The 11,428-nt window shown below is 41.6% G+C and overlaps 1 protein-coding gene and 1 pseudogene across 1 annotated transcript; both read right to left on the reverse strand.

Moving 5' to 3' along the window:
• Nucleotides 1-3,204: 3,204 nt before the first annotated feature.
• LOC122019472 lies at nt 3,205-5,159 on the reverse strand (annotated as a pseudogene).
• Nucleotides 5,160-9,029: 3,870 nt separating this feature from the next.
• LOC122019473 lies at nt 9,030-9,617 on the reverse strand. Its single transcript, XM_042576934.1, has one exon. It carries the CDS (start codon nt 9,615-9,617, stop codon nt 9,030-9,032), a length of 588 nt encoding a protein of 195 aa, XP_042432868.1.
• Nucleotides 9,618-11,428: the final 1,811 nt, after the last annotated feature.

The following is an 11,428-nucleotide window of genomic DNA, read 5'->3' on the forward strand; positions in this document are numbered from 1 at the left end:
CCGAAGTCAGATCCGGACAGTCTGAAGACTGTCAATATTTTGTTTATGACTATTATGTGCTAACTTTATTTTGCAGAGTATGTGTTTGGGACTAACACATTTTGCAGGAACAAAAAAGTAACCTTAAGCCTCGGATGAACAGTGCCTGAGGCGCCTCCATGGAGCTTGGAGGCGCCTCAGGTGCAAGGCTGAAGGAAGCTGCGCACCAGGCCTGGAGGCGCCTCAGACTGAGCTAGAGGCGCCTTGGACCAGAGCTTGGAGGCGCCTTGGAGTGGCTTGGAGGCGCCTTCGAGTGGATGAGGTGCAACCTGTTCTGTGCTGATCCACGCGGGCGACTCAGGAGGGTTGGAGGTGTCTTGGATGGTGTTGGAGGCGCCTCCAACAGTGCATAAAATGAGGTCTCGAGGCAGCACTCAGGACAACAAGTTTACAAGTAATCTAGCTATCGTTTGCTGCTCAAAAGATACCCTGAAGTGTTGTTGCAAGTCCCCGATGACCCGGAGCTCCAGTTTCAAGATTTCTGTTGTCGGTATAGTGTTTTAATTATTGTTCTGTAATACATATTTGTAACCTTGCGCTTTTATAGTGAATTGTCGAAAGTAAACGCTCAACGAGCGTGGGCCTTGGAGTAGGAGTCGCCCAAGGCTCCGAACCAAGTAAAACCACTTGGGTCCTTCTGTGTCCTTTATTATTTTTGCTGCTGATTCTCGATTGTTTTACGAATCCAAAACGAGTGAAAGCCACGAGCGCTATTCACCCCCCCCCCCTTCTAGCGCTTTCAATCCAATAATATTGAACTTAAAGCTGATTTTATTGTTAAGAAAGTATTACTTATTGAAAATCTCAAATAAAACCTTCTTAGCATTAGTCAATTGTGTGATTCTGGATATAAGGTTAGGTTCTTATCCTCTAAATGTGTAATTAAGCACTTAGATAACTGATGTCCGTAGATTATATACACTTTTATGCATGTTTTGACGCACATCTACTTATATTTCATTAGCATAATCTACGTTTATTGCACCCTATTTCATTATAATGTCATACTTCCATTATATTCTATTTGGAGATCTGCTCTTTGTTTGTTTTGATTGATAAGACATGATTTGGAGCTAAAACAGAACTTAAATGAAGTCTAGAGCTTTCAGAGTGTCTGGGTAGTGTGGAACTCACACAGGCATGTGAAAACTAAGTTTTTCCATGTTCTAGCCATGTGGAATCGACACAGCCGTGTCAAGGCCATGTGGAGATCGTGTGGAATCGACACGGCTGTGTCAAGGCCGTGTGGAATCCACACGGTTGTGTGAAGGTCGTGTGGAATTTTCAGCACTGCAGACTGAAACTAAAACGGCTATAACTTAGTTCTCGGTTGGATTTACGGGTTGTTCTTTATATCAAAATGTAGATAACTTCAAGATCTACAACGTTTATGAAGACTTCAACCAGAGAAAACCCCATCTTGGTCGTCTAAAAGATGTTTCAATGAAACATAGCCATGTAGAGCTATGACAAGGGCCATACAAGGGGTGTGCGAGATCCACACGGTCGTGTAGCACTTCCAGAGAGCAAGCAGAGGCAGGCCGTGTGAGCCACACGACCGTGTAAGATTTCCAGAGACCAAGTAATATCAGGCCGTGTGAGCCACACGGCCGTGTGAATCCATTCAGAAAAAAAGTAGAACACGGCCGTGTGAGCCACACGGTCGCGTCACCTTGGCCGAAAGCAAGATGTATGAGGTCGTGTGGATCCACGTTCGGCGAGTGATAGACCCGTTCGGCAATCCGTCAAACTATTTTTGTGCCGAGCCGGATAAAGTATCAAGGAACACTCGACACTTAATGTCATCACTATACTGATGCAGCAGGACAGCGTTCCTAAACTTACGGAGATGATCTTTCGGGTCTTGACTACTTTCATATTCTCCGATAGAGGGAGGCTGGTATCCCAACCGCTGGAATATTCCCTGACATATAGTAGATATTCTCCGACAGGTAGTTACGATTCCCTGGCCTGTTGTCGCGTAGTGCATTCTATCCTGTCCGAGTGCAATTGAAACAACCTTGGTTAGTTTGTTGGGTGTTGATGAACATACTGGTCGGGCTCCTTCTGCCGGCCTTTATAATTCTGACCTCACCGAGGGGAGGGTGACAGGTTTGCTCACGTAGGCTAGCTTGACAACCCCTGATCGATAAAATCAGGTCGGGTTTGGTCCTGACCGCGCTTCCTGCCCCGACCACGCTTCCTGTCCTAGGCCTGGTTTCCCAACCGGTAGACTCCTCTCTGACTTCATACACTGGCTGGCCCCAGGTGGTCTCACTCCATATATCGACTGTCATCTCTTCTTGTCTTCTGACTGCTACGTCCCCTTGATTTTTGACTGTCACGCCCCTTTGACTTCTGACTGTCACGTCCCAATGACTTCTGACTGTCACGTCCCCTTGACTTTTGACTATCACGCTTTCTTGACTTTTAACTGTCATGTCCCCTTGACCAGACCCTATTACTATACACCGTATCAATTAGTGTTCCGGAAGAAAGACCCAGTTGCCGCTTCAGTTAAGTCTTCATTCGAGGGCCAGGAGGCGGCCTTGCCTAATCGTTGACCGCAGATCTCTTTCTTCCTAGTCATCATGCAAAGAGCTAAACCCAAACTAATGATGATCCATAAGCTAACTTTTGTAATTGTCCTATAGCAAAGTACGATGAAATAGTTGACATCGTATAAATTTGAGAGATCTCCACTTTTCTGCATTCACTTTTCCACATCGTGTTATCATGTTTTTGCTACGGAAGCAGTTCTATTTGAGAGCAGGCAGTTGAATTCTGCAATGTATTGATTTCATATGCCCAAAGAAAGATTTTGAAATGTTATCTTCCTTCCCGATTTATATATTTTATTCTTCTGATACGCTAGGACTCCTTAAGCTTTTTGTGACTATTGTATCCTGATAGTACTAGAGTGATGAGTACATCTGTCCTGTATAATATTCAAATAGTAGTTTTATAATTCTTAATAATAATAATAATAATAATAATAATAATTTCATTTTTTTTGGTTTAGTTTTATGGTTTTCAGAATATTCCTAGACATAGTTGAACAATTTTGATCATGATTTTTAATTTCCAAAATTGTGACAGTGAAACTGTCATGTAAAATTGCTACGGAAGCAGTTAATATCACTTTTTATTATTTATTATTAAAAAAAATTATAATTTTAAACTCAAAATACAAATGCAGAGTGAGTCTTCAATCACCCATCTCATACCCTGCTACCAATAATCTTTGCAAGAACAGGACCCGTGTCTGAACGAGTGAAACCTGTTTCGGTCTCGGACTACAATTTCGCGGTTAGTAATCTCAGATATCAATTTCAAAGCAGCGTGGCAGTCACTACAAACTCTGAGATTCTTCATAATCCTAATGGGTGTGCCGTTGGCAGTGTTCATTAGCCCATACGCAGCTGCTAACTTCTCACTATGGTGATATAGCACACGTTCCTTGTTCTTCTCATCCATGTCAAGCAATACTGCTGATGTATCAGGGACATAACCCCGATGCCTCAACTTCTCCAACAGTTCATCCAAACTTCTGTGGATCTCCTCAATTTGTGGATGATCACTCTCACCAGCTACGAACGAATGCACCACTCCGTCCAAGGAAATTGTGCTCCACCCTGGAGTCTTCTTCAGTCCTCGATCCTTCATCATCCGTCGAATCTTAGCCACATCCTCCCATCGCTCTGCGTCGGCATAGATGTTCGATAGAACGACATAATAGCCATCGTTACGAGGGTCCAATTCCATCAAATTGTGAATTGCCTCTTCTCCCATTTTGATATTCTTATGAACTTTGGCTCCGCCCAGTAGTGCTCCCCAGACAACACTGTTGGGCTCGATTGGCATCTTGTTTATGAACTCCCTGGCTTCCTCGAGGAGCCCTGCGCGACTGAGGAGATCGACCATGCAGCCATAATGTTCGATCTCAGGGACAATGCCATAGTCTTGGGTCATGCTCCTGAAGAACTGCCTTCCCTCCTGCAGCAGGCCTATATGGCTGCAGGCGTGAAGCAGCCCCACAAATGTGACTGCGTTTGGCTCAACGCTAGCTTCCTCCATCTTGGAAAAGAGCTCCAATGCTTCCTCGGCTTGCCCGTGCATCGCATGACCACCAATCATCGCTGACCATGACACCACGGTTCGCTCAGCCATTTCATCGAAGACTTGCCGAGCCAGCTGCAGGCACCCGCACTTGATGTACATGTCGATCAGCGTGTTGCAGACGCGCACATTGTTCTTGTGGAGTGAGCACTGCATTGCGAACGCATGGATCCGCTTCGCCAAATCCAGCTCTCCGAGGTCAGCACAGGCAGCAAGCACGGCGACCACCGTCACCTCATTTGGCTGCATTCCGGTGGTTTCCATGTCGCGGAACAACCGGAGAGCCTCATTGGGATTCTTCCACTGGACATACCCTGCGATCATCGCCGTCCATGACCGGACGCTCCTCTCTGGCATTGAGTCGAACAGCTGTTGTGCGACCACCATTTCGCCTTTCTTCGTGTGATGTGTAATCATGATGTTCCAGGTGACCACGTCCTTCGCCGGAATGACATTGAAGAGAAGCCTCGCGGAAGCCGTGTCACCGAGGGAGGCATACATGTGGACGAGGGTGTTAAGGAGAAAAATGTCAGAGCGGAAGCCGAGCTTCTCGACGAGGGCGTGGACGGCGCGGCAAAGAAGCAGAGAAAGGGGAGAGCGGGACAGGCTTTTAGCACGAAGGATAAAGTATAAGTGTCCGGAAGGACGCCGGCGAAGCGGAGGCGGGAGAAGAGTGCGAGGGCTTCGCCGGGGCATGGGGAGGAAGAGAGGGTATTGAGGTGGGTGTTCCAAAGGAGTGTCTCGGAAGGGGCGTCTCCGTATAAGAGGAAGACACGGCGGGCGTAGGAGAAGTCGGAGGGGGAGGAGAGCGCGCAGACCGCGGCGACGCGGGTGAGAGAGATGGGGAAGGAGGAGGAAAGGGGGAGGCCGGACTTGATGAGGCGGGCGTGGAGCTGCTGCAGCTGAAAGGGCGTGGAGAAGTGCAAATCAGGTGCCTCTCTAGAGCTCTGCGAGGCGGCGATGGCTGCGTTCACGTTGTTATGGTATCTGGATAACTCACAAGATCAAAATCTAACTGATAGACTTGAAAAGTCCTTCAAATGGAGAAATTTTTCTCTACACCCCACAGAGAGATTGGTAGCCTATTTAACCTTATTACAAAATGACCTTTCGAGTTCCCTAAGTATCGGGACGGACAAACTAATTGAAAACAAGCATAAAGAGATTCTTCAACATTAATGCAAGTGAACTAACTGTTAATCATGCAGCCAATAAGGTGGATATGTCAACACTCCCCCTATCCTCCAGATTTGGTTGCATTTAGGAACCTTAGTGATTTTAGACCAATCTTGTCTCGGTGATGAATAAACAAGGTTTTCCGAAGTACTTTGGTCAGCATATCAGCCTTTTGATTTTCGGTAGGGACATGTATGAGCTGAATTTCTTTGTCTTTGACGGCTTCACGGAGTGTATGGTAACGAACTTTGATATGTTTTGCTCGACTAAAGTGAGTAGGATCCTTTGCAATTGCTATGGCAGCTTGGTTGTCAATCATCAAAGGTGTTGCTGCTTCTGGTGTGAAACCAATGTCTGATAGCAATTGTCGTATCCATGTACATTGATTTCTAGCGAGAGCTGCCGCAATGTATTCCGCTTCCACCGTTGATTGTGCCACAACATCTTGTTTCTTTGTGCTCTAGGAGAAAGGAGCTTTGTTGAGGTAAAAGATATAACCAGAAGTACTTTTTGCATCCTCTGCCCCGGCATAATCACTGTCCGAGTATCCTTCCAAATTTGTGAAGCTTTCGTTGTCGCCTGTTGGAGGGAAGAACAGGCCCAAGTCCATTGTGCCTTTCACATACCTTAGGGCTCGTTTAGCAGCTGCCAAATGTGCTGAAGTTGGTTGACTCATGTAGCGTGAGAGAAGATTCACCAGAAAACTTAGATCAGGTCTGGTATGGGATAGATATATCAAACTTCCCACAATACCTCTATAAATAGCAGCATCAGGTTTTTCTCTTCCTGTAATAGAGGTTATTGCTCCTTTGTAGTCAGTAGGACAAACAACTGGGTTGGCTTCATTCATCCCGTATTTATGCAGTAGATCCATGCAGTACTTGGTTTGTCCAACAAAGGTTCCAACTCCCTTCTTTTGATGAACTTCCATTCCCAAAAAATATGTCATTAAACCCAAATCTGTCATCTGGAACTTCTTCATGACTGAATCTTTAAAACTTGTAATTAGAGACGGGTTGTTGGCAGTAATAAGCAAATCATCAACGTAAACAGAGACCAACAAAACATGGTTTTCACTTCTTTTCACATACAGCGAGTAATCGGCATAGCTTCGAGTGAAGCCACTTGCTATCAGATATCTATCAATGCAGTCATTCCATGCGCGTGGCGCCTGTTTTAGGCCATACAAGGCTTTCTTCAGACGGTAAACTTTGTTCTCTTGTCCATTAACTATAAACCCTTCTGGTTGGTATATATATACTTCTTCCTCCAATACTCCATTCAAAAATGTCATCTTGACGTCCATATGATGTACCTCCCAATCTTGGACTGCTGCCAAGGCTAAGATCATCTTGATTGTGTCCATCCTTGCCACTGGTGCATATACTTCATTGTAGTCAATCCCTTGTTTATGAGAGTATCCTTTTGCCACAAGTCTAGCTTTAAACTTGTTAATACTCCCATCTGAATTTCTCTTAGTTTTGTAAATCCATTTTACTCCTACAACACTTCTTCCAGCTGGTCTGTTCACAAGCTCCCATGTATTATTTTGCTCGATAGATTTTAATTCTTCTCTCATGGCAAGTCACCATTTTTCATCCTTTGCTGCTTCAAAAAAGGTGGATGGATCTACATCCAATTGAGCCACATTAGTTTGGGCATATATGTCACCCAGGCTTCGGGTTGTTCTTATAGGGGTAGCTGAATCATTTTCACCATCTGAATTCTGATCAGGAATTTCGTTTCCAATATTTCCAGGAGTACCTGGTGTTGATTCTGCATCGTGGAGATCAGAGTTTGCACCATTTTCTCCTTGATCTTCATTTTGAACAATTTCTGGAGCAGATGGTGTGATCACCTGTTCATTCGTCATTGGCCAGGAGGGAGTGGTTTGCTCCTTTGTCGCCTCTTGATCTGTTTTAGACAGAGCATTAAAAAATATAACACTAGAATTTCTAATACCATTTCCAATCCAATCCCATTCTTTGTCCTCCTCAAAAATTATATCTCTACTAATGATGATTTTTCCCCCAACTGGATCAAACACCCGATACCCCCTTATCCCAGAGCAGTACCCAACAAGAATCCCAATTTTAGACTTCTCATCTAGTTTGGTTCTTTTCTCATCAGGAACATGCACATGGCAAATACTGCCATAAACACGCAAGTGATTCAAAGATAATTTTTCATTATGCCACATTTCATAAGCTGTTACTCCATTCAATACCTTTGAAGGTAAAGAATTCAACAAGTACACAACAGTGGAAGCAACTTCAGCCCAACATTTTTTGGACATATTTTTTTCAAACAGCAAGCACCTTGTCATCTCGATGATCGTCCTATTTTTCCGCTCACTAATGTCATTTTGCTGTGGTGTGTATGGAGCAGTGTAAAGATGAGTGATACCTTCTAATTTGCAATAGTTGTGGAGTATGGTGGAGATGTACTCACCGCCATTATCAGACCGCAATGCCTTTATCTTCCTTTCAACTTGCCTTTCTGCAGAAGCTTGAAAACTTTTGAATACATTGAATGTCTCCGATTTGTTCTTCATGAAATATATCCAACAGTATCGTGTGAAATCATCAATAAAGATAATAAAATACTTACTTCCACTCCAAGATTCTTCTTTAATTGGACCACAGATGTCAGTATGAATCAAATCCAATTTATTCTTGGCTCTTAAAAAATTTTGTTTGAATGGAAGTCTGGTCTGCTTCCCTTTTTGACACGTTGGGCAGCAATTTTCCACGAATTCAATGTCTGGAACATCCTTGGCCATCCCATTTTTTTTTAATAATCTCAGATTTTTTATTCCATAGTGACCAAGACGGCTGTGCCAGAGTTGAGATTCTGCAGAAAATACCATTGAAACTTCTGCAGGTTGAACCGGATGAGTGTTGAAGGTAAAAAAAATTCTTTTGTTGTAGCACAGCATGAAGAACTGAGTGATTTCTTGGGTCTGTGATGTAAAGGTGAAGTCCTCGAACCAAGATTTCTATTTTTTGTCTCTGGATATGCCCAAAACTTAACAGATTTTGGGTTAAACCAGGTGCATAGTAAACATCTTCCACAATCATGGGCTTCTTCCCTCTAGATAAGTATATGCTGCCAACACCCAGTACTGGAGTGGTGTGCCCTGTAGCTGACCTCACAGCTCTTCCTTTTTGAGTTCTAAAATTGAAGAGTAACGTTCTGTCACAACACATGTGGTGAGAACACCCACTGTCAAGAATCCAACCTTTTATCGATTGTGTGGTAGTTTCATCAACAGAGTATGTTATTTCCACAGAATCAGGTGAGGTTTCAGTGCAGAATGCTATTTCTAAGTTGCATTCTTCGTCAAACAAAGAAAAATCCACTAAATTTGCATGTTCTTTCGCCCTATTTTTGTGTATACAGACTCTTTCAACATGCCCTGTTTCCCCACAGCTTTTGCAAATAGCTTTAGGATGGTACAAACAGAATTGAGCTCGGTGGTTTGTCTTCTTACAGTGGGGGCAAGGTTCGTAGATTTCTTTACCATTTCCCCCTTTTTTCAATGGATTTTGCTACACATAACCTCCCTGGCTTGGAGCCTGCAAATTTGATGCTCCTCTGCTGATTGCTAAATTACTGAGATCAAGATTTTCTGCAGATAATAAGACTTCGGTTTTCTCGTGCACACCCTCAACCTCTGGGGGTCTAATTTGCATTCATTTTTCAGAAGCTTGCAAAGCACTGATAAGTTCTAGAAAAGTGATTTGTTTCAGTTTGCCAGTTTCTTCTAAAGCACACAACTTTGCCTCAAATTTATTCGGGAGACTCATAGTCGCATTTTCTACAACCTTTTCTTCAGGTAATTCCCCACCAAGAGCTCGGATCTCATTTACTATTTTGATTGTGCGGTCATAGTAATCTTGAACAGTCTCCTTGTAACTCATCCGATTTGCTTCAAAATCTGAGATACGGTTTCGAATATGGATTTTCCGAATCTGATCACCACCTTCATGAATGGCCTTCAAATGATCAAATATCTTCTTTGGTGTGCTGCAGTTTGCAATTTTGGTAAACATGCTCTCAGTTAGAGCATCATGGAGAAGAGAAGCAGCTTTGTGTTTGTTGATGGTGTGATTTTTGTAGCGAAGTTTTTCATCCTCCCTTGCATCTTCTCCGGGTACTGGTAGGTCTTCTTCTTCTACTATATACCACAAGTCCTGAGCACGCATGTACGACTCGATCTTGATGATCCATGAGAAATAATTCTTTCCATCCAGAATAGGTGGGCCTTTGTTGAAAGACATTTTGGAAAAAATGTGGAAATATTTGAAGAAAACTGATCAAATAAGGGAAAGCATAGGTATTAGGAATCGAGGAGCTCTGATACCATGTTAAGTTTTGTTATGGTATCTGGATAACTCACAAGACCAAAAACTAACTGATAAGCTTGAAAAGTTCTTCAAATGGAGAAATTTTCCTCTACACCCCACAGAGAGACTGGTAGCCTATTTAACCTTATTACAAAATGACCTTTCGAGTTCCTTAAGTATCGGGACGGACAAACTAATTGAAAACAAGCATAAAGAGATTCTTCAACATTAATGCAAGTGAACTAACTGTTAATCATGCAGCCAATAAGGTGGATATGTCAACAAGGCGAAGTTGGAATTTGGAACGCAGATAGAGTTAACGTTGATGCCATGGTAGGAACGAGTAGCCTATATGGTTTAAATAGAACTCGAATAAATTTATATTTTTAACTAAATTTTCATATAAAAATTAAATAAATGCGATAAAATAGCGATTAAATGAATTAAAAATTAAAATGATTAAATTTTCAATTAAAGTAAACTTCAAATTTAGCTTTTTAAAATGGTGACAAATGCGGTTTATATGAAAATATTCAAATTTTTAACTTTAATATTCAGTTTCATCCGTTAATTCAATTTATTCTGCTCATTATGAATTCATAATCACTTATCATTTTGGACATATTTTGCCACTTAATAAATGTATAGGTAAGGAGATCTATATCGTTCTCTCGGATAGGTCTAGTGACTAGTACATGAGATTTTGCCACAATGAAAGCTGGGGTTTGGATGGGAGTGCTGGGGATTGGGGAGGACGAGTTGGCGGGAGCGTTGGGATTGAGGACGAGCGTATTCCCTTTTTATCATAATGTAAGGAGATATATATATATGAAATCAATAATATTTTTAAAATGAATTCCTTAATAATCGAACCATTTAAATTGAAATTAAATGATTAATCCAACCGATCAAATTTTAGTATAAGATAAATAAATAAATTGAATCGATAAAATATTAATTAAATTGATTGAAAATAAAATAATTAAATTTTTGATTAAATCGGGAATTGAAAGGGAAGGAGAATCATGACATTTTGAAACTCTTAATTTTAATTTGGACAGAGTCGAATTCGATTTAATTCACATCCTTAGTACTAAGTTCTCACTTCGTATGACAGAAGTGGAGTTTCGTGAAAAAGTTTATCTCTACCTATTTATACACAAAAATTTATAATTTATAATAACAAATCATTCTTTATGACGTCTTAAACTCTAACGACTTGAATCCAGCGTAATAAAAGTCCGGTCTCTCTCCCCTTGAATAAAAACTCTTGCGTTGTTTGCCCGATGGCGGCCAAGAAGCGTCAACGATCTTTGCTGAAAATTTTTCTCTTCGCACTTGAAAAACTCTCGTCCTATAATGACTGTAATATTGCTTTCTTTTGATATACATTTTTCAATGCACTGGAGGTTTTAATTTTTTCCTTGCCAATTATACATGTATATTAGTTAGATAATATGAATATTGTGTGGACATTAACCTAACAACATAAATAACATTCAGACCTTTCATATTTTTTTTTGTTGGATATTTGTACTAGTTTTATTTGTCATGAATCTTGCAAGCAAATGGATGACCATACCAACTAGGCTGGTTCATCAGTTGTTTTATTAAATAGGTAAATTCATAGCATAATTCATGTGTAATTTGAAATTTAATTTAGTTGTGATTTAGTTTAAACTCAATTAGGAATGGTTTAATAAACTGTACACTAACATATACACCGAATATATTGATATTAATAA

Source organism: Zingiber officinale, chromosome 9A, assembly GCF_018446385.1.
Source record: "Zingiber officinale cultivar Zhangliang chromosome 9A, Zo_v1.1, whole genome shotgun sequence".
In the NCBI taxonomy this organism is placed as follows: Eukaryota; Viridiplantae; Streptophyta; class Magnoliopsida; order Zingiberales; family Zingiberaceae; genus Zingiber; species Zingiber officinale.

Coding starts and splice junctions, on each gene's coding strand:
- LOC122019473 (XM_042576934.1), bottom strand. CDS start 9,617: ATGTCTTTCAACAAAGGCCCACCTATTCTGGATGGAAAGAATTATTTC.